At 38.6% G+C, this 26736-nt stretch overlaps 1 protein-coding gene, 1 long non-coding RNA gene and 1 other non-coding gene across 11 annotated transcripts in view; 2 read left to right on the top strand and 1 right to left on the bottom strand.

Annotated features, from left to right (window-relative positions):
- Positions 1-19121, top strand: part of LOC140690964 (uncharacterized) — a 40890-nt gene extending 21769 nt beyond the window's left edge. The window contains exons 2-4 of the long non-coding RNA XR_012066381.1: positions 14840-14981; positions 16880-16956; positions 18018-19121. This is a non-coding gene — a long non-coding RNA (uncharacterized lncRNA). The remainder of the gene's footprint in view (positions 1-14839; positions 14982-16879; positions 16957-18017) is intronic.
- HECTD4 (HECT domain E3 ubiquitin protein ligase 4) overlaps positions 1-26340 on the bottom strand; it is a 164910-nt gene extending 138570 nt beyond the window's left edge. For 7 of the 9 annotated variants that reach the window (XM_031670054.2, XM_072953300.1, XM_072953299.1 and 4 more), the window contains exon 1: positions 25831-26224. In XM_031670054.2, coding sequence (XP_031525914.2) covers positions 25831-26007 — 177 coding nt within the window. In that variant the 5' untranslated portion in view covers positions 26008-26224. Of the gene's footprint in view, positions 1-25830 lie in introns of all 9 variants that reach the window. The other 2 variants (XM_072953303.1, XM_031670055.2) reach the window with 1 other exon arrangement.
- Positions 1178-1241, top strand: LOC116276630 (U7 small nuclear RNA). The gene has a single exon (XR_004186117.2). It is a non-coding gene; the product is annotated as a U7 small nuclear RNA (small nuclear RNA).
- Positions 26341-26736: the final 396 nt, after the last annotated feature.

The following is a 26736-nucleotide window of genomic DNA, read 5'->3' as shown; positions in this document are numbered from 1 at the left end:
ATTTGAATAGGGCTAAATGTGAACCCTAAGTACCTCTGCAAAGAACTCCCAGGGCAAGTATGTAGATCACTTAAATTTTTGTAATAAATTTAGATTTCCATTTACTTAGGACTGTCACTCCTGGGAAAACTTACATTTTTAACTCCAAAGCATTTCTAACTCTTAAAGGCTTTAAGGAGAAAAATCAACAACCATGGAAGTATCCTACAATTGTCCTGTTTTAGTGAAAGAACAACTAAAGCCGTAAACTAAAACCAGTGTTATAAGTGGTCTCATGATTTCCGAACCAACTTAGATGAGTGTTAAGCATAAAGAACATGGCCTGGTGAACAGCCACACTGTAAGAAAGTAAACAAAGCAGCAATGTCTCAGTTCAAAATACAAATTCCAAAACTAGCTTAACTCAGAGTTCATAAAAAGCTCAAAACAGCAGAGGCACACAGGTACTAACAGGGAGGAAGGGAGACTGGAAACAAAAATGGCAGTAGGTCTCTGGACCATCTTGAGTTTTTCCTCTTGCATATAAAACTCTTGGATTAAGAAAAACATCATGAACAATGAAACAATACAGAAACAGGAAACAAGACTCTAAACCCTATCTATGAGAACAAACAAAAAGTAACCAACCAAAAAACCAAAATCTTAATAAGAGCAGGTAAAAGGGTAAATAGCAAAATAAGCAATTTGAGGACAATTAAGTATTTCACAAAAGAAAATTACTAGTTATACATTCATCACATTATAACATTTGCCTACAAAGACTGGAAGTAAATTCATGAAATTATGGAGTACAAGTAATTTATATTTTCCTCATTTTGCTTTTCCAAATTTTCTCCAGAGAATAGATATTACTCTTTTAGGAAGTTCTTTTAGAAAGAGTAAAAAGCAAATGTCTTTCCTAAAGGCGCTAGAAAGCTGTAGTTCAAGAGTTCAAAGGAGGGAACTGTTTTGGTGGTGAGGAAACTACATTTGCAAAATTTACCAAATGCTTATGTGCCAGGGGCTGTGCCAAGAAGCTTCGATTCACTATGGTTCTTAATCTGGAAAATAATAACATGAAGTAGGTAAGTAGTAGTGCCTTCCCCATTAGATAAGAAAATGGCTAGTTTGGAAGTTTCAACCAACGACCAAAATCACTTCACTAGTAAATGGTGAACTGGGATTAAAAGGCAGTCTCAAATGTCACAGCTCTTTAGAATTTGTTTAGCAGGTTTTCTGGTCCACATGGGAATCCTGCCCCATCCAAAAATAAAGGCAGTCTGTAAACAGAGCCCCTGTTCTGAACAGCACTACCAGTGTTTCCCACACATGTTAGGATCACCTTGAGCACTAGTTAGAAAAACATACTCCCCTACACCTTCTATCAGAGGTCCTGGAAATCTGTATATCTCATAGGCACCCCAGTAATTCTCACCAGCTGTAAGGTGGAAAACCCACCCACCCTCTACTGCCCCGCAAACTTTTTGTTAAGATGAACATACAAATTGGCCTTTCTTGCTAGGATGAACTTCTTAAATGCCAGATGCTGCATTCTCCAAAACACAAAAGAAAACCAAGACAGTCTATTGGTTGAAGCCACTCTTGGGTTTCCACAGACAGAAAACAACCACTTTATAACATGAAGCAGGAGATTAAACTTTCGTGTTGAGGCTGCCATAGTTCCTGAATTCCTACAACCTCCACAATTGCTCTGAGAGTCACTGGCAACTTATTTTCCCCAACCATGAACTCAGTGGCTGGGGAAAGGAGAAAGGAGCAGGAGATGAGTTCAGTGACTGCCCTACTCTGTTGATCTCATTTTTGAAAATAAGAGAAAATGAGATACTGAGTTTCATATTAAAACAGGTTATCAATGATGTGATATAGTGCATACATATCTACAGGCAATGGCGAGGTCCACCACAAACCGGAGAATGCAAATTCCTCCTAAACGCAAATACTTTTTAAAACTCTGCATGCCAAACAAAACCTATCTATGGGTTGAATCTGACCTTCTGACTATAGTCTGCAATGCTTGTGGGCCCAAATTCTTCATACCTCAGTTTCTTTTTCAATAAATATATATCATTTATTATATAAAACAGGTAGGTATATATTTCATGGAGGGGACAAATATTGAATTTAAATCTCTTACTAATCAATTATACTTCAATAAGGCTGAAGAAAAAACAAACTTCTGATGATAAATGAGTTGGTATCTGTCAAGTGGGTTCTCTGAAAAATGAAACTCGGGATTGGAAATAACCTAGTGATTGAAATACTCAGCCAGGTAAAACACGGAATTTACTTGCACTTCATCAGTATGCATATTGAAATTAGGAATGATATCAGACCCCTAGCGGACAAATCACAACCTTCCTTCTATTCCAACACAGCTGAGAGATATGCCACACTCTCCCCAGTCACTGTGGTTTCCCAACACAGTGATGCTTGGGGCAGAAGGAGAGGGGGGCCCGTGACAGGTGTTAAGAATTGCTGATTTAGAACATAAGGACAGTATGTCGGCCCAAGCTGTGCTTGCTCTCATGCCAATTGCTTGCCATATGAACTATAAACACATTCCATTTATATGGATGACGTGTAATAGGACAATACACAGAATTCCCTGCTTGAGCTTTTTCAGCCTGTCACTTCACTGGCCCTGCCAAGTCCTTGCCCCCGGCCTGAGCAGAAACAGTTCACTTCTTAGTTTGGACAAGCCATAGAGATAAACTAGTGGAGCACAGTGAAGATAAAAGTAAGTTTGTAAAAATCAAGTATTCGAGTTGAAGTGGAAAAACTTCTTTATCTTTTATTCAAATCACTGCAGCACAGAAAAAACTTACGATTGCTTTGATATTAAGAAATAACTAGATTAACACAAGAAGTGTTCTAGAAGGGTATGCATTAAGAGGACCATATATTTTATCCGGAAGACCCTGGACTCTTTCTATTTTTGTAAGCAACCTCTAAAGTAAGAGTTAAGGAACCGATCAATTTCATTGTTGAGAGAAATAAGCTTCCACAAGCAGATTCTAGATGTCCTTGAAACAGGTTTTATGATGCTCCTGAATGCTGTATCAACCAGAACTATGGATCAAAAATTTTAAATTTATATTCACTAAAATAGTAGGTACAGCATAATCCTATTTTTAATTTTTATAATCCTATTTTTTAAATGTGCATGTATATGTTTTATATATAAATGTATGTGTGTACATATACAGTGTATATATGGGGGGAGGAGAGGAAAAGATTCAAAATCTTAAGAGTGGAGAAATTATGGTTGATTTTTACCTTCTTTATTTCCCAAGTTGTGTACAATAAGCAAAAACTGCCTTTAAATCAGGGGGAAGGTTGGATATAATATCATGAGAAGATTATTTAAAATATAACTTTAGGCAAATAAAGCAGGCTACAAAACAAAAAATATTTCCACTACTTTAAAAATCCCTCAAAATCACCATTTTAAAAATTTGTTGCATGATATTTCCACATCAAGTTATTCTCTAGTGAAGACTAACTGGCAAAGATAAGCCATGCTTCTTGGGGAAGAAGTCAGATGAAACATGTAGCTTTGCTTTTCTCTCATTGAATGAATCTCAACTTATCCATGCTGAGAACAGATGGCAGAAGAAACTGGCACAGAATTCAGCTGTGGCAGTACCAACATGGTGGTCAGCAGGAAACACATTATTCTTAATTTTAACCATTTCCTAGAAACAGTGCCTGGAGTGTTACGGAGTAAAACAGGATGTGCACGTGGAGGAGGATTTTATTTCTGGCAAGGTCTGAGGGCAAAGGAGAAAAACAAATTGACTAAAGAAACCTACTTAATTCTAGAAAAGCAATAATGTTGGGAATACCTTAAGTAATTTTATATTTCTGAAAATTTTTATATTTGAGGGGAAAGGCTATTGGTAATAAAAATACAGCAATTTTTATTTTGGTATCAAATGTCTTTTTAGACTGAAAACCCAAAATAAACATGCCATTCTCATAACATGCTGAAGTGAGGAAGGTAATAATCATTTCTGAGAAAACAGCATATGTTACTGGAAAAAATTATTATTTTGTGTAACTTTTCTTGTTTTGATTTCACTGATTTCGGGGGCAATACTGTCATATTCTCCCAAGCTTCTAAGCAGTCTAAAGCAAATTCCAGACTTTGCTTCTTAAAGGTTTAAAGTTTCTATTTTGTTTTTCTTTATTAGAGATATGAAGCCAATGAAGTAAAAGAGGTCCTCCCCAATCTCTCAGTATATTTTTATCTAATAAACTCTATGCTTTAGTGTTCTCAGATGAACTCATTTTCCTAGGCTTCAAAAGAATCACACATCTTTACAGTGTCCCTCAAGTGAATAAGACTTTATTTCATCATAAGAAAAAAATCCAATTTAAAAAGCTTAAGGCTGTCAGCAAGACACAACCTCAATTTTTACTGTCCACATGTAATCAGCTCTGATTTATGATGCCAATACTTTGGACCACACATCACACCACACTTTGCTCTCCTTTCTGCTGAGAGGGCTAGGTCACCTCTTTGGGCTAACATGGCGAGCTCGGTCAACTGGAACCAAATACTAAGTTGTGGTTCAATCTACATTAAGGGCCTTTTACTCTCCCTAAGGAAGAATAAATCCACTGGAGTGTGAGCGGCAGCATAAACCATCAGCTTCATTCATCTGCCACCTCGTTTCCTATTCAGTTTGGGTAAGGGTTGATTTCCTATACCTTGCTGGTCTGAATGATCTGAATCCATCTTTCTGTAGACATTATCAGGTAGCTGATCCCGGCACAGCCCTCTTGCCTCGCTTTATTAGTGTTTACAAAGAATTCAAATCTCTTTGTTTCCAAAGTAAATCCAGCTTAGTGTGAGAAAGGAGGTCCCCAGTGCACGAAGGGGCCACAGCTCATTGTCAGCTCTGACACACTATCGCCTCTCACCAAATGTGCCACGGTCGGGTCTGTTTAGTGTCTGCCAGGATGCAGATAAGGGCACACAGCTGGCCCTCCTCCTGCTATCTCAGACTGTGGCTCCCAACACCATAGAGCTCTCCTCTAGGGAACCAATTTGTAGAATCTTGTCATAGTAAAAAACCAAGTGAGTGGCTTAGGAAAGAGGACTATAGCAGGTACCTCAACAAAGACAACTCTGGAGATTTCTAGATCTATCAACTATTCATACTGGCTAGATAGATACAAATAAATCTCACACTTTAATAAATAGAAATTTCTAGAGAAGGGGGTAAAAGTGAGAGTTTTTAATTTGGTGTTTAGTTGGGTTTTTTTCCTATGAAAGCTACAGATAAATCATGGAAGATCGTAACAGAGTATGTTTACGTATTTTTAATGCTGCATTGCCTGACAAATTGTGCCAATGCTCAAGGAAGATTTCATTACCAAGGTCGTCTTATGTACTTACTTGGTAACATGGCTTAACTGAGAAAACACTGCTTAGTGTAAGAGGCAAAACTGCTAATCCAAGGCGTGTCAGTCATTAATCTTCCTGTTCCTCAGTTTCCTAGTCTTTAAAACAAAAACATAGTGGCCCATCCCAAGCTACCTCTCAGAAATGTGACTAAATAAGGTCCATAACTAATATGCCAGTTCCCTCTCATCTATTGGTGCTTTAGTTCAATTTAACAAATATTCAGCAAACACAGCACACTGTGGGTAGTTAAGTAGGGTAAGAGGCTCTGGTTTACAAACATTCATGCAGTTATGGGGAAATCGAGAACTTTTCCCATTAAGGTTTTTTGTTTTTTTGTTTTACAGAATGCCCAGCTCTTAAAACATATCAGGAAACTTAAAATATGTCATAGTTTGAATATGACTTGGAAACAAAACCATCAATAAACATAAGACATCCATTTAGTTTGGGCCATATTAGGCCCCTGCAAAGTAGAAACATGGAAAAAAGAAAAAGAATAACCCCAAATAAGATCACTGGACAGAACCCTTGCTAGCCTAGGAATAGGGAGCTAGCAGTCCTATGCAAAAGCCTCAGAATAGGAGGGCTGGAACAGAGACAGCCAAAGAAATAACTTACTATGTTAGATGAATGAACTACTGTCACTGAGCATTAGCTTACATAAAAAAGGGGAAATTTGTAAGTAAAGTTTTGAGGGTAGATTTTACTTTGTGGAGTTGCTGAGGGTTGCTGTTTTCCTTTTTTGACGGTACAGAGGTATACAGGTTCCATATGCACAGAAACTACACCTTATGGTAAGGCTGTATTCAAGCCGGTCTTTGACATCTTGATTCCTTTCTGCTATTTACGGGCATCCATTCAAATAAATAAGATACAATAGCAATGAGAAACTCTGAGGAAAGGATGAGAGGAAAGGGCAAGGACCATCTGACATCTCTGAGCTGCCAAACAATGATTTGAAGCAAGAATACCCACCTCTTCCCCATTACCTCAAGGTAGGTTTCTAAAATTCTCAAAACATAACTCACTTGATTCACTTTAATTATAAGAAATACACTCAGAGTTTCAAAGTTTTTTAACTGCGTTGTGAAATTTGAACAGGACGGCTTATGATCTACACAAGGGGAGAAAAACATACCCTTTGAGAAAGTTGAACATACTGAAATCAAATAGTAAGACCCAGAAATCTTTTGGTAGTTGCTTGCTACAGAAACGTAACCTACTAGCCAAAGTCTTTCCTTAACATCTAAGAGCACAGTTTGGTAAATCTAATCAATGACAGTGAGTGGCCAGGGGGCTGTCCTGACCCTTCTGCCCAAGCTTTGAGGCCTCCCGTTTTCTCTATTTGCTCCAGACAATCTTGTTCTCTGCTTTCGTTTCTTCATGAAACTTTATTTCTTCATGAAACCTGAGGTTTTATATAAGAGCTCTGCTTTTCCTTATTATGGTCTAAAAGCTTTGCTCAATCTTACAATGACTCCTTCAGAAGCAGAGGTTTTTTGTTTTTTTTTTTTGAAGGGAAAAAACCTGTATTTCTCTAGCTTATCATATCTAATTGGTTTTATCAAAAGACTGTGGATTTTTCCTTGCCTTTTCAGAAGGCATTTCGCCTTTAGATGTTAAAAAAAAAAAACAAAACTGGGCTCTAATATGAAAAGTACATTTTCTGACTAAAACAGCATCTTGTATACATTTTAAAGTAATAATTTTTTAATCAAAGTATACTTGATTTACAGTGTTGTGTTAGTTTCAGGTGTACAGCAAAGTGATTCAGTTATACATATATATATATTTTTCAGATTCTTTTCCATTACAGGTTATTACAAGGTATTGAATGTAGTTCCCTGTTCTATACAATAGGTCCTCGTTGTTTAAAAAAGTAACTAATATTAATGTTCTATTTGAAAGTTTATTTTTAGAGAAACTAGATTGTGCATGAATTGATTTTAGAAACTAGGAAGGAAGCGACCATCAGTATAACCCTGTCAGAACAGGCAACTAGAGGCTTCTTAGAAAAAGGTTTCATATCTATTTTACTAACATTTCAAGTCCTAAAACAGGCAAAAACTAGCTGAAATCACTCAGATATAAAAACAAGTTGGGGAAGTTGACCCTAAAAGTCATTAAAACATTAGCATTACCTAGCCTCCCTTGGGACCATTAAAAGCATTTCTAAGGGATAAAAAGGGAGGTAGGGATGAAAAGGACAGTCAGCAAGGAGGGGCGTGATCTAACCCAGTGCAGAGCTGAACTTCATTCGGGTCACCTATACTAAGGCACAAAGCCCCAAAGGGATACGGCCATAGAGCAACACTTAGTCATACAACAAAAATTTTCTTTGCTTTATTTAGGTACTTGAAAACACAAGAAGCAAAGGGGAAAAAAAACTTTAACTATCAACCTGAGTTTTAAACACAGAGAGCATAATTCTAATTGATCCTCAAAAACTCAGCAGCAGAAACTGTTGCTTAGCAGTGATGAAATCTTGTCTGCAGTGAAGAAAACATCAGAATTGCAACAAGTCAGTCAATAAAAGGCTGGGAGCATCATCGTTTTCATGTTAACAAACATCCATGACACGGATGCAGTCCTTGCCCTAACCTAGACCAAAAGAGAATGACAACCCTATGGAAACAAGCACGAGGATTTCTTAAGAACTAAGAGCCAGACTGGATAGCACCTTGACTAGTCGCCACTATTACCAGGATAAAACTATGCTGACCTCTCTAACAGTATTATCCTGGCATCTCTGGTGATCCCAGGACCAGCACATGGTTTCATTATAGTCAAGGAGCAACTTAAGAACAGGTGAGGGATTCTTACCAGGTACCTTTCTAGGCTAATGGATGTTTCATCAAGCCTGGGCTACTTCCCTAAATCCTAAACATGCTACTGGAGAGAAAGGGCTCTGAAATTATTAACTCATGTATAGACTATTTAGTATTTATCATCTCTCTCATAAAACAACATATTATCCCACGAAAAGAGTTCCAGTTTCTTATTTGTCTTTCATATTTTCCAAAATATGGCTCTTCTTTGAGTTTCAAAATGACTGCTGAAGAGAGATAAATTGTGTTACTTTAAGAAACTACAACCATATTTTTCGTGGGTCAAAGCAAAACCCCAAAATAAATTCTAAACTTTGGAAAGTTAGCCTAAAAGAAAGTTCATTTCTTGTCCTCTTAGGATCTACCTGCTTGCTAATGACATTAAAGAAATATCTTTTAAAATGTAAAGGGTAATTTTAATCTCATCCACCAGCATTTGCCAAAATGTAATATGCACTTGATAAGATTAATAATAACGATTCTTTTTTTCTGAAGTTCTTCAGCCTGGCTCCTAAAAGAGACAGAAAGAGAGGAAAACCTGGGTGTGTTATTCAAATGAACCTATTAAAACCAGGCAGCAACAATTCAAATCTCAAATCATTTTAACTCATCACTGCAAAATTACTCTCAATCATGGTGTATGCTGTTATTTCAAATCCTAGGTTAGTTTCGAGTATCACAGATATTAAGAATTTGAGCGGGGAGGGTACAGCTCAGTGGTGGAGGGTATAGCTCAGTGGTGGAGGGCATGCCTAGCATGTATGAGGTCCTGAGTTCAATCCCCAACTACCTCCATTAAAAAAGAAAGAAAGAAGCCTAATTACTATCCCCCCTCAAATTTTTTTTTAAAAAAGAGAATTTGATAAGAAACAAAAAAAGAATGAAATTTTGCCATTCACAGCAACATGGATGGACTTGGAGGATATTATGCTAAGTGAAATAAGTCAGAGAAAAACAAATACTGTCTTATGTGGAATCTAAAAACTACAACAAACTAGTGAATATACCATAAAAGAAGCAGACTTACAAATATAGAGAACAAACTAGTGGTTACCAGTGGGGAGAAGAAAGGAAGAAGGGGCAATATAAGGGTAGGGGACAAAGAGGTGCAAACTATTGTTTATAAAACAAGCTACAAGGATACATTGCATAATACAGGGAATATAGCCAATACTTTATAACTATAAATGGAGTATAACCTTCAAAAATAGTGAATCACTATAATGTACACCCATATGTAATACTGTACATCAACTATACTGCGATTAAAAAAATTTTTTAAAGGCAAGAAATAAAGAAAAAAGAATTTGAGCCTTGTCCAAATAAAAATGAGGCTTGAAACAAAAAGCAATGCAGCCTTACAGATCAAATATTTATTCTATATTTAAATAAGAATAAGATTAAGGATGTTCCAAATAGGATTTTTTTAAATGTGTCATTTCATTTCATTATATGGATAAAGATTTATCCTATTACATTATGTGTATTGTATCACTTGGAGGTGGATGGTATTGTCAAGCAAAAAGCAATCCTTTCAGGTTTCTTAACATTCAAAAAATTTTTTAAATCTGCCAAAATGAAATCTCATAAGTCAAAGGGATTTTGTTTCTAAGGATTCTTGGATTATAAACAGAATTTTTATAGGGGTGACATTTGAGGAGAGTCACTTGGCTCAGTCATTGACATTCCTTTATCCTTAAATAGGGAGTGGCAATTTCATGATCTTGATAATATGAAAAAGATGTCCCTCAAACATGTAAACCATGGTAAATTAATAGTCTTTGATAGTCTGTATTTATTGTATCATATATAAGCTTAACTACAATTTAATTCAATTTTAAAAATCAGGACAAGACTACTTTAATTTCAAAAAATAACCAAGGACTGCTAAAAATATAAGAGCTATTGTATGTGGCACTAAATTGCTTCAAAATGGGAATGCTAAATAATACTACAACTATGTACCTTCCAAAAGCTGGATGACATGAGAAAACTGACAAAAGCCCCAGTGCTTCTCACTTGATCTTTTCCTTCTCTTATTCAAGAAGAGAATACATACTGCCATGATGTATTCAAATATTTACGGATGTGGCTAGCTACCAAAAACTTAAGTTCCTTAAACCTTGCTGAGCTTAGGATTTAGTAGCACATTAAATGTTATAAAGTATCTCCAAGAATTAGTGCAAATATGTATTACAATTCTACTGTGTGTAAATTTCTCTTCAAAGCATAGACTAAGATTAAAAAGGAAAAAAAACTAAGTTGCTTATATTTGAAAACAAGCAGTGTCAACTTTAATCACCTCATTTCTATAAAGTAAGGTTTCATTTATCTGCTACTCAGATATCTAGCATCTTCACCCAAAATAAATGCAAACTTTTAAGAAACAAGGAAGTGAATCTAAAAAGAAAAAAAAAGACAAATGAATTTATTTACAAAACAGAAACAGACTCACAGACATAGAAAACAAACTTATGGTTATGGAGGTGTGGGGCGGGGAAGAGGGTGGGAAGGGATAAATAAGGGTTTGAGATTTGCAGATACTGACTGGTATATATAAAACAGATAAACAAGTTTATCCTGTATAGCACAGGGAACTGTATTCGATATCTTGTAGTAGCTTACAAGTGAAAGAATGTGAAAGAATATGAAAACGAATATATATATATTCATGTATGACTGAAGCATTGTGCTGTACACCAGAGATTGCACAACACTGTAAACTAACTATGCTTCAATAAAAAAGAAAGAAAGAATAAATTTAAAAAAAGAAACAAGGAAGCTATTGGATTTTGAGTGCCTACTATGTGCTAAATATTGCTTCTCAAACTATCTTGGGTGCAGGAACAGTTTGGGTTTTCTTTTTTTTTTTTTTTTGGCAATCAACTACAGAACAAAAATTTTGTAAAATGCAGTAAAATCAATTAGCATCCCCTAAAAGTGAAAAAAAAAAAAGACAAAAATACAGGTCCCAAGTTTTACTGTTAGTTCAACGGATATAAAATTAGCCTACAGGGGTGGATTTAGCTCAGTGGCAGAGCACATGCTTAGCATGAACGAGGTCCTGGGTTCAATCCCTAGTACCTCCATTAAAAATTTTTTGTTTAATTAGTCTAGCAATCTGTTATGACATTTCTAAATGCTTACTCTCAGTTCCTGTACTTATCTTGTCATGGTACGTGGCCCACACTTAAGAGGAGCCCTGCTCTATATGCAAAGTATCTAATTTTCCAAGGTGGTTTTCAACAGCTTCCAAGCTCTTAGTAATGACCACTACAGGCTAAAGGAACTCAATGTCTTCTTAAAAAAAAAAAAGCTGAATTAAATGATCTCAAGATCCTTTTCAGCCCCACAAATTCTATGATTCTGAATGCTGAAGACGTGATGTGATTGGCAAGTAAAACCCTCATTGCCTAATGACAGCCACCTGTGTCACACCAATGGCATGACTAACGGAGGCAAGACAAATTTTAAAAAGGGAAGAATAAGCTCAGAGAAAAGAAATAAGAATTTACCAACAGCAAGGAGATGTAGCCGAGTAAGAGGGATAAACACCAACCAGCTACAATGGCTTTTATTTGGGATCATTCAGGGCTGGGGTGCAGCTCGCCTACAAATCAGTCTCTGAAAACCCGACATGGTGAAAAAAATAATAATAATAATAAATAAAAAAAGAAAATCCGACATAGTAATAATTAAATCTAAGTCATGAAAAATGTTTAAAATATCATCAAGGAACGGAAGTTGTGACAGGTGGCAAAAACAGCTAGATGTATTAATGCTGAAACCTACAGGCTTAACCAACGGGCTCGCTTTCTGGGTCCACACATCCCTGAAGACTCCCGTATTTAGAAGTCCCAGGTTGCTGGTTTCTGACTGACTCAGTATATCATTCTTCTTTAAATCCCAGAGGGCACCATATTCTGCATGGCCCCACATAGTAACATGCATTCTAAAAACATCAGGCAAAGAAAGACCCATACAATATAGTACTTTATACATATTTTTAAACAGTCCTGTACAAGATATATAGTTGCTTACCATGTAAGTGCCTGTTTAATTTAGCAGGAAGGGTGACATTTTAGCACCAACTAGAACTACTTAAAGAACAATGAATCTGTAGGGTCAGGATTTGGGAGAACAGCTCTAGTTCTGGTTAACACTGTATGTCCCAGTTAAGTGGAACTGCCACAGTCTTGCATCCAGAGAACCTTTGAACTAAAAAGTCCTCTGTCTCCTCTGCCATGTGTGGTACTTAAAGTACGATTTCTATCTGCACTCTCTGGGACGCACATAGCTGCTTGTATCTGTTTGGAAAGATTCATTGTTTTAGCTGTTTCAAAGTTCTCCCACTGCTCTGCTACCAGAGCTAAAGCTGCCCTTGATAATATGGCTATTTTTGCTTTCTACTATGTTAAGTGTCTAAGTTTTTCATACTTTAATATTCTCAAAACACCATCTCTATCACTTTTGTGGACTGCTGCTTTATGGAAGCTAACTTCATCCAGAGGGAACAGCAAAGGCGCTGAGGAAAGGGAGCCTCTGGGACCTGCCAGCCTGACCTATGACACGCCAGGAGGCCAGGGTGGCTGCCGTGGAGTGAAGGGAAGGAGGGTGGGCAGAGCAGGAGCTAAAGTCCCCAGGAATCCTCTAAGCATCAGCTTGTATGTGCGTTAAATACCTTTGGGGGCATCACTGGCTGCAGGGGAGGCAAGGCTACGAAGGAGGCTTTTCCCTGAACTTCCTTTAGAAACTTAAGAATTTTTAGTATGTGTTGCTTTCCTAAAATTTTGTATTAAATAAAGCACTTTATGAAGCCACAGACTACATGTGTAATTTATGTATTACCTTACATGATCTGAAATATGAACTTGATTATGCAAATAAAAATGAATGGAATAATCCTATCAGTTTACACAGTTACAGCACAGTTCTGAAGCCTCTCATTCTCACTTATGGTAAAAAAAACCTAGGTGGTCATATATGTGTGCTGTAGCTTACTTAAAGGGAAGAATCTCACTACTTATAAAAACTATTTTCCTAATTTTAAAAACTTTTCAAAAGGATAGACTGAATATCCAACAATAGAGGATTGGGTAAATAAATCATTGAATACCCATATAATGAAATACTATGCAGGCTTTAATATCTATGCAGGGATTAAAAATATATATTCTCAACAATACTAGAAGCTTTAGAGAACTGTCCTCCAAATAACATCAATGTTAAGTGAAAAGGCCAAGACACAAAATGTATATATAGTAATTCCGATTTCTTAAAATATATGTGCGTGTAAGTGTACATGTAAGAAAAAAGTCTGAAGGGAAACAGTTAACTAAACTCATCTCTAGGTGGTGGTAATATGAGTGATTTTATTTTCTTCTTTATACTTTTTTACATCTTTCAGATTTCATAAAATGCTTACATTTTAGTTTTTAAAATTGTAAACATTTTGTAATGTTTTAAATAAATTATGATTACTAGCCTTATTATGCTAATCAGTAACTAGATTATGCTAAATCCTGTAATATAATTTTTGTGACAGTTCAGTCCTTGAGGCCTTGCCATTCAATAAAAGCTGGTAAATGGACACAGTTCACTGAAAACCCTGAAGTAAAAAAAAAATCTCTACACGGAAGAGCTCAAAACAAAAAGAACAGTGCTCCAGTTTGATACTTAACCATAGAACAACTAAATTAAACAAAATTCATTCAAATTCATTAAGATTTTTAGAATGATGATCAGAGCAAGGTATTTTCAGTTAACTGCTTCAATCTACCTGTTTGCAGAAATCTCTCAGGAATTCACTATTCTCTATGCAAAATTCATTAGGCTGTATACAAAATCAAAGATCTTAACCCCAAATTATCCACATGACAGCACTGACAACATTTATTACAACTACTGGGATATGTTCTTTCTTCTTATCTACAATGCAAAGCATAACTGCAATTAAAATGCCTAAAGTCTTATCTGAACTAGTTTCCTTTTGTTCATCAAAGATAACCACCTATTCTCATCTTATTTTATTCTCTATTAATGAATTTTTCCTCATCTATGTATTTAACTCATGATATTATTCATTAAATCATACTCTTATGCATTTTAAATGCCGCTTTTAAAAAACAAAAATAATAAAATAAGTAGATGCCCCTTTTAACACTCAGTCCAATCAACAGCCAATATTTGAGCTCCTAATATATTAGGGCAGGTACTCAACGGACAATATGAAGTGGCTGCCCTCAAAGAGCTTGTAATATAGTAAGTAAGGGTGATCACGATGCAAATAAGTAACTTTAATATTCATAAGGCGCAGCTATGGAGATACAGAAGAGAGCATGACTGCTTCTAATTGTAGGCATCATGAAAATTTCATGGAGGAGTGGCATCTGATCTGCCACTTGAAGGATAAAGAGTAGGGTTCCAAAGGTGGAGGTGGGGTTCCCCAAGGCAATGGAACCCCATAAGCCAAGAGTGTAGAAGAGAATGTGGCGAGTTTGTAAAATCTGGGAGGTGGGGGCAAGGAGTAATGAGATAAGATTAGAAAGGTAGATGGAGCCAAATCATAACTTCCTTGAAATATCATTTTATTTTGCAGGAAATGGGAAACCACTGAAGATCTGGACAAGGATGTAACATAACTGTGCTGCAGGAAGATTACTCTGGCTGAGTAATAGGTGCCATTAACTACTGTCTCAAAGATAACAGGTTATCAAGAACAAGTGCTACCTAAAACAGAGGTATAGTGGAAAATCACACAAGAAATGAACTACAGGCCTAGCACTAATTATATGACCTTGAACAAATCACTTCACTTCTCTAAGCCATTTTTTCTGAAATAGCTATTATCTCCTCTGCTGCCTCATAGAGCCACTGAAAGGATGAAATGAAAACAGTGTACATGACAGTCCCTGGAAGGCACATTGGCCTAAAGGTCTCTGTCACAACTACTCAATTCTGCACTGTGGCATGAAAGCAGATAATATGTCCACGAATAAGCTGGTTATGTTCCAATTAAACTTTATTTACAAAGACAGACAACTGGATATGAGGGCCACAGTTTACTGACCTCTATATGCAAAAGCACTGTCCAACAGAAATAGGTGAAACATGGAATTTATTATTTTCCAGTAGCCACATTTAAAAAGATGAAAAGAAATAGATGCGATTAATTTTATTATACTTTAAATAATATATTTTACTTAACACCTCACATCCAAAATGCTATCATTTCCACAATTAACCAACTTAGATATTATCATGAAGATATTTTACATCTTTTTTGGCATGAAGTCTTCAAAATCTGCTGTGTATTTTACACCTTCGGTATACTTTACTTCTGACTGGCCACATTTCAAGTGCTCAGTAGCCTCACGTGACTAGTAGCTACCAACTGGACAGCACAGTTCTGGAGGCTATTTAAGTAAAACTGCTAAATTTTGACAAGACAAGTGTAAAATAACAATTTGAACAATAAAAGAAACCACAATCACATAACTGTACTCTACAGAGAAGATGAAAGGAAAATGAATTTCAAACATGAAAAATAATGTTTCCCCTGGGATACCAACTGTTAGTGCTTGAGGCCACCTGTTTAAAATGGCTCATTGTTAGCAGTGTAAGATACCAGTATAAAGTCTGTTAATGCATTTTCATTCCCATAGCTTCAGCTGACCAACATTCTCCCCAGACAAGGGGGGAAAAAATCCCAAATTTTTGATGAACAAAAAATTGTTCTATTTCAAAAGAATTGCTTGTCATTTTTAGTAGATATTCTCTTTTTTAAAAAATATAGCTTCCTTGGTTATTGATACCATGTTTGGCAAATGAGCAAAAATCAGATCACCCAAGAAAATTACTACTAGCTAATAGCTTGCAGTCAGTAGGTAATGGAAAAAATTGTAGGAGGATAAAATTTTCTATCACAGAAAACATAAACGAGTTTCCAAAATGTGGTCACTTTTATTTCAAACAACTGCAAACTATGCCGGTCTGCAGCAAACTTCAACTTAAAAGGGAAAGATGCTGGCAGAAACATGGTATATCTCAGGGGCCCTAAACCTTCGCAAGTTTGGTGAAACTTACCAACCCATCTCAGATAACATTTTTAAATGCATAAAACAAAATGCATGGGATTATAAGAAACCAATTATTGTATCCTAAAATACAGTTACCAAAATATCTTAAGAAACAAATTTGTGATGTTAATACAGGAGCTTCATTAGAACGCTGATAACAAGATCTAACGCTTAACGTAATTTCTCAGTAATGGTGAGCATAAACAGTATTTAAGTCATGTTCAACAACTGAAATATGATATGAAAATATCTATGATTTCTATTGGTTATAAGGTCACAGGTACTGCCAATACTACTAGGATTTGTTGACTAAATTCATAATTGAAGGAAATGCTGAGTTCTACCTAAGGATATGACTAAATAAAGATGTAATTTTTCCTATCCAAGTTCATATAGCCTTTGAATTAGATTCCTGGATCCCAAGGATCCCTGAATCCTTTTTAGGTTCAGAACCCCTGAGGGAAAGGAAACTTTCATTATAAGCTCATCCAAAAAATGCTTCCTCCAGAGTTCCCCAAATGTGTTTTTATCTTTCTATCACCCATTTTGCTCTTTTCTAGATTAAATAAACCAGTAGTTGTCTTTCAGCCACACCACAACTGAATGATCAAAAAGGAATCAATATCAAGAAATAAAGGTAATCCTTCCTTCTGTTATTTGCCACTGTTTTGATGAAAATATGTTGACACAGATTCTCCTTTAACATTCTTAATGATTCTATTTCAAGACTAAGAAAAGCAAACATATCAATAGAGATAGAAGGTCCAGATTTTTAGTCTGTCCTGTAAATAGCTAGATCTCTTATATTAGAGTATGTTCATTTGAAATCAGTAACGCAAACTACAGAGCTCAAAAAATATATAGTAAACACTGAAAAGATCCATTACAAATACAAGCTGAATGTTAATATTTTGTTGGTATAAAACCACCACATTAACCACACATCTGTAGTTATTAGTGTTGCTAAACCTACAATTTGCATAAAATAGTTTGCAAATTATGTATCTCTTTATTGTTAATCTAAAATTGCTACACACTGTGCTCTGACCTAGTAATTCAGCCGACTGCATGTTTCAGTAGAAACACCAGGGATTCAAACGTGTCCACTCCAAAGTGTCCCATCACAGAACATTAATTAATTACTCTACAGTTGTGCTTAATAGCACTCCATAAACTCAAAGCTCCACACAAATATTCAACATTATTGGGAGAGGAATCATATAGCACTATAAAAATCCCTCTCGATTATAAACTGCCAATAATAACAGTTTACAGAAGCACACTTTAATAATTACTGCAAATTTATAATTTACCAAACTTTAACAAGAACATAACACTCCAAACACTAAAAATCTTTTGTATTTATTTATAATAATATATATAAATGTGAATTTAAGAAGGAAATACTAAACAATTATTTAATATGGCTATTTCTGGATGGTGCAATCAAAGAATTATTTCTTTTCTCTCATACTTTTAAGTGTTTTCTCTATTTTCTACAACATCCATGTATTACTTCTCTATAATCAAAAAATTTTTGCATAGCATAAAAATAGAATTTACTATCAGTTATTTCTCATAAAGGTCAAAAAAATGTAGAATTACTCCTTATATTGCCATGTAAGAGAGAAAATTTTAAGATAGTCTGTGTCCCAATTGTCTGCCTAACAACTGCTATGCACGCTGATCACACTTCAGGGGCCAGTGCATCTCCTCCCAGAGTGGGTGGCCTCTGGCAGCATCCCCAGACCATCAGAATACGAAGCTGTGGCTCTCTCCTGCCTATATATGGACAATGTCTGTATGAACTGGATTACTGACCAACACAAGTCAGGAGGCGAAGGAGACCGGTCCTCTGAAGTGAAGTGAAAATAGCTCGGCGGCACTACCAGAAAACTCTTCTCTCTGCTGACCATGATTCGACATGCATAGCCAGGTACCCAATTACGTCTACTGGACTCATCTGCTGGAGCACAAGCCATTGGCTTAAGCAAATGATAAATTTCAGCAAATCCATGAGGTCTAAAATGGTCTGTATGAGGGTGTGAGGAAAAGAGGTCCTATCAAGCACTGTAACTTGTGTAACTTGGGAGTATGAATTGGTGTAGTCACTTAGGAGAGCAATTTGGCAGTATCTGTTCAAATTGGAAATGGTCACCTATGACTCAGCAATTCTACTTCTCAGGACCTGCTCTAGAGAAATACTCCAACATGTGCACAAACAGAAATGCAAGGATGTGCACTGAAGGACCATTTTTAATAGTGAAAACCTGAAAACAACCAAAAGATCCATTGTGGTAGGCTGAATAATGGACTCCCACAATGTCCATGTCCTAATCCTTGGAACCTGTGAATGTGACCTTAGGTGGCAAAAGAGACTTTGCAGGTGTGATTAAATTAAGGATCTTGAGATGAGGTGATTACCCTGGATTATCCAGTGGGCTCTAAGTGCAGTCACAGGGGTCCTTGTAAAAGGGATGCAGGAGGAGTCAGTCAGAGGAGAAAATGATAATGATATGATAACATCAGATACTATGGTGATAAACTTTGAAGACTGGAAGAAGGAGCCACAAGCCAAGGAATACAGGTGGCCACTAGAAGCTTTGAAAAAGGCATTCTCCCCTAAAGCCTCCGGAACGAACCAGATCTGCCAACGCCTGACTTTAACCCAATGTGACTCATTTAGGACTTCCGATCTCCAGAAATGTAAGAGAACAAGTTTGTGTTGTTTTAAGCCACTAAGTTTGTAATAATGTGTTAGCAACAGGAAACTAAGACACCCATCAGTAGGGGAATGGCTAAATAAACTATGGTATTTCTGGAATCTTGTGCAGCACTTTTAAAAAAATGCAGCAGATCTATATGTAGAAAGACCAAAACGTATCACTGAGTTTTTTTAAAAAAGCAAGTTACAGAAAGATATGTCTAACATCACTTCTTTTATGTAAAAAAGAAAAAATGCTAAGTGTTATGTATACATACATACAAACACACACATTTAAAAATGGTCTTGAAGAACATACAAAAAAAATTGGTCATTGATTTCACTGGGGTGGGGAGTAGATTGAGACAGGATTAGTTATGGTAGTTAAAAGGAACTTCAGTTTCACCTGCATTTTTTCGAAGAACGTATTCATGTAATGTTTAAAAAACATTTAATGGGGGAGGGTATAGCTCAGTGGTAGAGTGCATGCCTAGCACGCACAAGGTCCTGGGCTCAATCCCCAGTACCTCTATTAAAATAAATAAATGAATAAATAAACCCAATTACTTCCCCAACCCCAAACAAAATTTTAAAAATAAATATATAAATGCATAAATTTAATGGATATGTAAGCTGTGTTGAAAATGCAGGATCAAACTAATAGTTGTACAGTTTCTGCAGTCTTCTCTCCTTTCCAGGGAGCTACCCATTTGTCCCGTAGTCGATCACCAGTTGTTATTTACATTTGTCTACAACTATTGACTAAACATCTTGTAAAGCAGACTACACTCCTTGTGTTCACCCCACCACCACTGCTGTAAAACAAGCCAGAAAGAGAGGTGGGAGGAGAAAGCATGGGCACTCTCCGGAATTGACAGTCCTTTCATAATTATCACCACAGGTACCTTGTGACCTAGGAAAAGAACAGGTGCGTGACAGTCCACCCAGCAGCCCTGGCCAACAGGTGGTACTTTGTGATAGCCAATGTGGAAGCCAAGAAGACAGATAATAATCAAAACTGATTTATTTAGCAAGACCCTAGGCGTACATTGGAGGAAAGTTGAAATGAGACTACTATCTTCATCTGCCAGCCATATTCCAAACAAACTGGGGAGGGAGAAAATTCCAGAGGGATCACAAACACACCAAAAAAAGTAATCTCTCCACTATTCACTACTAGAAAAAAAAAATTTTGATGGGTTAGTTTTGCTTTCATATGCTTTCATATACTGAATATACACAAAATAACTTTTCAGCAACACAGCACCTTCTAAAGAGAGTAAACACTGTAAGTCCATAATCACATCCACCCCTGTCTAATCTTTATATTAACCCTATTATTATCCCCCTTACAGACGACAAGCCAGTCTTAACAGTTGTTTTTCGAGCCTGGAACCTGGGCTGGAATCAGACAGATCTATTTCAGCCTCAGCTTTGCTACTGACTGTATGACCTTTGTCAAGTTACTTCACTTCTGTGCCACAGTTTCCTTTTCTGTAAAATAAAGATAAAGGCAGCATCAACCACATAAGGTTTCAGTGAAGATTAAATGAGATAATGGGTAGGAAGAGCTTAGCAGAGAGCCTGGCATGACATATGCTGATGCTGCTGTCCTGGTGGCTGTAGAGGTGGTGACAATGATGACAAAGAAGCTGCAGCGGAAGAAGCCAGGGATTACTAAAGGTATTGAATGTACCCAAGGTCACGCAGCTAACAAGGGACAGAGCTAGAATTTCAATCCCAGTCTGACTCTTTAAACTGGACTTTAACCTCTGGGCAACACTGCCTCCCACAGCCTTCAGGTACTTTGTCCTGACTTTACTGCTAGCCAGCCAAGCCTGAGAGCTTTTGAGCTATCTGCCAAAGCTCACAGTACACTGTACCAAGATTCAGTGACTCTTATTCCAGTGCTCATTAATTACCTGGTAATTAATTCTGTTGATGAACAAAGACAGCTTATCCATTTATACATTAATTCCTCCAAATCTAGAATTTGGAATTCTCTAAAAGCACATAAACACTGTCCAAAGAATTCTGGCCAAAGGATAAATAGGTGGTAGTATTCTCCTAGGAACACAGATCAACATTTGTGAAACTAAATACTGTCTTAAAGATTTCACTTGAGTGTAACATAAGTATTCAAAGCCTTGACAATTTCAGGTGATCACCTCCAAACCCAAGTGCTCCTTCCCTTATGTGACAAAAAAACAAACTGAACAAAAAACTCTGTTGAGCCTTTTCTCACCTCCTAAATAGTAACAGTAAAGCATTCTGGGCTTGTGTGGATTTTGTTTTATTGACGTATAACTGGCATATAATAAACTGCACATATTTCAAGTGTACAATTTGATGAGTTTTGGGGGGGGCAGGGTAGGTACTTGGGTTTATTTATTTGGATTTTCCATGGAGATGCTGGGAATTGAATCCAGGACCTCCTGCATGCTAAGCATGCACTCTACCACTTGAGCTAAACCCTGCTTCCCCCAATTTGATGAGTTTTGACATATGTATACAGACAACATAAAACTATCACCACAATCAAAATGGGGAACATAAGCATCACCCCAAAAGTTTCCTCATGCACCTTGGTAATCCTTTCTTTCATCCCTTCCTGCCTGCCTCCATCCCCAAGCAACTACCAATCTACTTTCTGTACCTACAGATTAGTTTACAATTCCTAGAATATCACATAAATGGAATTTTACAGTGTGCACTCCAATATGACTGGGTTCTTCCACTCAGCATAAATCCATGTTGTCAGTATCAACAGCTCATTCATTTTTATTGCTGAGTAGTATTCCATTATATGGGTGTACCACACTTGTTCACCCCTTCACCTGTTGATGGACATTTTAATTGATGGACATTTTAATTATTTCCAGTTTTTGCCAATCATAAATAAAGCTGCCATGAACATTCATGTTCAAGTCTTTGGTGAGGGGAGCTTATAAACAAACATAATGAAAAACACTAACCGAAATGCTTGGGTTCAAAATTAAACTATGGGGTAAAAAATATCTTGGCCACCTTGAGCCAAGTCAGTTAGCTACTCAATCAACATCCCTATGTATGATCCCTGTCTCCTCCTGGAATTTGTAAAGAAAAATGAAATAGGAAGTCTTTTGGAACGTCCACAAATAAGCTAATGCTTTTTTCTTGTAAATTCCCTTTATTTTAAAAAGACTAATGTTCTATGAAATGTGGTGCAAAATTCAATAATATTTGAGTTGTCATTTTTGAGCTATTGCTTTTTGATTTCTCTTAAATTTATATTTATTTCAACACTTAAAAAATAATTTCCTGCATGCCTTCGCTTTTGCCAACAACATAAAATTAAATACAGATAGCTATTTTAAAGTCCAAAAAAGAGCTTTACTCTGCATCTTTAATTCACTCAGAGTAGATTCAAAGTCCTTATCTATAAGGCTGTACTTGATCTGCACCCCCTGTCTCCATCTTCTATCACTCATTCTCCTCTTCCCCTTTGCTTACTGGGCTCAGAGCTCCAAACTAAGGATGCTAAGGCTGCTTCCCTCACAGGGAAACTTGGCTCTTGCCGTCCTCTGTCTGGTATGTGCTTTCCCCAGTAGCCATATGGTACACTCTCACTTCCTTCAGGTCTCAAATGCCATCCTAGGCTTTCCCTTCCTGCCCGCCCCCCTCATTGCTCTCCACCCCTCTTACTCAGCAATACTTTTATCCACAGCACTTGTCATTGGACATATTATATACATGGACATATATACACATGTCCTGTGTTTGACAATTTGTTATTGTCTTTATCCCTCACTAAAATAGAGGCTCTTTTAAGAACAAGGATTTTATTTTATCCCCTATGTCCCCAATACCCAGGACAGCAGCCTCAGCTCACCTCTGAATTCCACAAATACTTGTTGAACGAATTTGTTGATTAAACATTATTGATTGAAAAAACAACAAACAAAAACCTTCCGTTTAGAATTCCCTGAGAAGAAAATTTTTAATTCAAATGCTCTGCTCTTGCTTAAATTAAAATGCTAAGTCAATGTTAGTCTACTTCTTAGGATGGGTTCTTTTTTCAGATTGACATTTAACTTTGAGCAGCATTTACAGAGTGAAAGAACATTGGAATTCAAACACAGGAAAACCAGAGTTTTCATTCGCCCTGCCAAACTAGCTATGCCACCAAGCCATAACCTCTCCTGATCTTAGACAACTTCTCTCTAAAATGAGGGAAACGAGTCTAAACTTCCTTCTTGCTCTAAAATTCTGAGACTCTATTGCAGTGAGCGTAGTCTTATGCGGTAAGGTTGTCAATCATAAATTAGTTGGCTTAGTTTGAGTCTCATCTTTCTTAATCCAAAATTGTTAACTGAAAGATTCTATGTAACCATAAAACTCTGTTAAAACCGAAAAAAAAAAAAAAAAGGTCATTTTCACCCAGATGTCCACTGGAAGGACAGGCTTGGAAGAGTATACTTCGTAGGAGTGGTGGCAATTTCAAAAGTTAGTTTTTAAAAAGTTGATGAACATTTAAACTTCCTCAAATATAAAAAGAATACATTACTAGAACGGAAATAAACATATCTGTCTATTACTCTGCCTGCACTGTTTATTAAATTTAAAATAATTACAAATGTGAGTATCATACATGACTGAAGGTAGTAGAATATTATGATTAGGAGCAGGTATGTTTGAGACCAACACACCAGGCTCTCTTCTCCCACCACGTGTGATCTGGAGCACACTGCATATCTGCTCTGCACTTTACTTGCCTCACCTGTACATGGGTACAACATTTACAACTGTTACAAGATGTAACAATATGTAACTATCAGGATCCTTTTTTTTTTAAACCAGGATCCTTTTGAGAATTTAATAAGATGATGCCTGAAACACAGGATAAACTTAATCAATATTATTATTATTATTAAATAATTAAATATGAATACACCATACACCTACACAAAACACAAATCTAACAGCCACAAAAACATTCTCAGCTATCCATTTCTCCTGATACTATGTGCCCTGTATTAACATATGGAAAGAAATGAAAAAAGTTCCTCACTACTACCAGTCAGAAATGTTTATCACCCATAAGGTATTGATTTCTGAGAGGTCAGACTATATACAATTTTTAAAAGTTTTTAAAAAATCTTCCAGACCAGAGAGGTTCTTTCTCTTAAAATCATTCTTCTGTAGAAATATTTGACAGATGCTCAAAATACAGTAAACAGCTTAGGAAAGCCAGCTAAACAGCTCAGGTATTTTTAACTATTCCTATACTTTTTAATCCTAAAAATAAATAAATTACATATATAAAAATCTTGGACCTGTGAACTTGGTCTCTAAGGTACAAAGAGCATCCGATTTCCACATTTCACATACAAGAGAGCCAAAGATTCCACCATTATAGCATAATACCCCTTGAGTTTTCAAGCTGATAAGACACTCAGATACACCTTGCTTTTTATAGAATGGGCCCAAATGAGACATAATAAAACTATGATTCCGTATTAGGAATTCCCCACCAATTTGTACCTTCCTTTTTTGGATGGCCAGACTATAAAATAAGTCAATTCACACTTCACAATGGGAATGTTGCAACCTCAACCTCAAAACCAGACACAAAAATACAGAGGAACGCATTCGCATCTCAGGCACGTCCAAATGTCTCGGCCAACGAGATCCCATCAGTGCCGTTTCCAGAAACACACAGTAATGGTTTTAACCCATTTCTATAAATGTTCTTTGTGCTGAAAGCCAAAGTGCCTGCAAAACCTCAAAACACAAAAGATTCTTCGCATTCCGTTTATAGCCAGAAGACAGGCCATCCTCTCTGCGCCCTGCCCCAGAGAGTCTTCCTTGCGACAAGAATTTCGTGACACCCCATGCTACCTACACAGCAAAATGTCATCCCACAAAGTGGAGGGGGCGCAGTGTCAGCATCTGCTAGCCTTCATGAACCTATCCTGCCAGTGTTGCCATCCCTAGGCAAACGCGAAACGAAGTGAAGTCCGTGGAAAGTTCCCATCTACCAAGCATATCTGGTTTCCTTCTGCCCCCAAACCCAGAGCACACAATCGCTAAGATTTGCTCTTGCCCCTGCCACGGTTCCGAAGCCTGGGCTTTCCGCGACCCCCTGAGCTCGTAAAAAGGCGTTGCGGCCTAAAACCTCCGTGACCCTGCGCACCGAGGGCCGCTGTACATCCTCCTCGCTGTCCACACCGCCTGGTTCCCTGACAAAGGCCCCGTGTCATTCTAAGGCTGGACACAGAGTTGTTGCCGGATTGCCCATCACGGACGGGCAGTTGCCACTACCCTCTCCCGAAAAAGCAAACAGCACACGCGCGCGCGCACACACACACACACACACACACACCCCTGGGGAATGACAGGCGGGAGGTGTAGAGCGTTAAAATTAAAATGTCCCCAAAGCTAAGCAACCTGGGTGTGCCCTGAGGTGAGTCCTGGGGGCCCGTGGGGGAGGGGAGACAGGGCCCGGGAGGCGGCGGCGGCTCCTCCCGGGCGTGAAGGCCGTGCCGGGTGATCGTCTAATAAAATGCTGGGAGTCGGAACGTTCAAAATTAAACCACAAATGAAATCCCCCACGGGCTTGAGGCCCGGGGGAGGGAGGGAGGCTGGCGGTGTGCAGACTTGCGGCCGTGGCCCCCACCTGCCTGCCCCGCGCCCACACACACACCTGCTGGGGCTGCCTCCGGGGGCCTCGGGGTCAGGGTGAGGCACAGATGAGCGGGCCCGACCCCGGGGATGCGGAGTGGGTGGACTAAACTGATGGCGAAGGCCAGGGGCAGCCTCGCTCACCTCTAAGTCGGTGTCGGCGGCCTCCGGGGCCCCGAGGATCTCGCTGGGCAGCTCGGCCAGGTCGGTGACCCGGATCAGCCCGTCGTGCAGGAAGATGGTCTCTTCCTTCACCGAGAGCCACTGCGCCGAGTCTGCGGCCGCCGCCGCCGCAGCCGCCGCGGCCGCCGAAGAGCCCATGGCCCCGGCTGAGGGGTTTGCAGTGAGAAGCAGCCGCCCGGCCCGGGGAGACACGAGCAGGAGCCGCCGTGATCACCAGTCCATGGCAGCAGCCGCCGCGCCCGCCTGCAGCGCCCCACCCGCCGCCTCGCCCGTGCAGCTCCGCCCTAGGAGGTCCGAGTCGCCATCCTCCCACCCTTGGCCCCGGAGACCCCAGCCCCGCCGCCGCCGCCGCCGCCGCCGCCGCCGCCGCCGCCGCCGCCGCCGCCGCCCTGAGGAGCAGGATCCGCCTCTGCCTATCAGCAGCCAACTGTCAGTGAGACGCCATGTTGGAGGCGGGGTTCCCGGCATGCCCCGCGGACCGGACAATACCGGCCCCGCCCACTCGTCTGGCCCCGCCCACCGCCCCGCGTCCCGGGGCCGCCTGGGCCGCCTGGGTCGCTGGACCTCGGCCTTGCTTTTCACTCCAACTTGTCCTCAGACTGCCCTCCCGCGCACCTTCTTCCCCTAGCCATTCGAGGGCGCCTGGGTCTACAGTGCACCGGAAGAGACCACTGCCTCCTCCCCCACCTCGGGTGTGCACCCCAATCTCCGGCTAGAGTCCCCAACCTGGGCAGAGCGTGGAGGTTCACTCCCTGCTTTCACGTTTAAATGAGATAGATGCAAAAATCTGGCACAAAGCAGGCGCTGCACAGATGTTGATAAGCACTTGGTAGAAGCACACAGTAGGTGCTTCATATTTACTACAAA

This window comes from Vicugna pacos, chromosome 32 (genome assembly GCF_048564905.1).
Source record: "Vicugna pacos chromosome 32, VicPac4, whole genome shotgun sequence".
Taxonomy (NCBI): domain Eukaryota; kingdom Metazoa; phylum Chordata; class Mammalia; order Artiodactyla; family Camelidae; genus Vicugna; species Vicugna pacos.
Note: the sequence above shows the minus strand (reverse complement) of the source record. Positions and strands in the feature narration are given on the sequence as shown.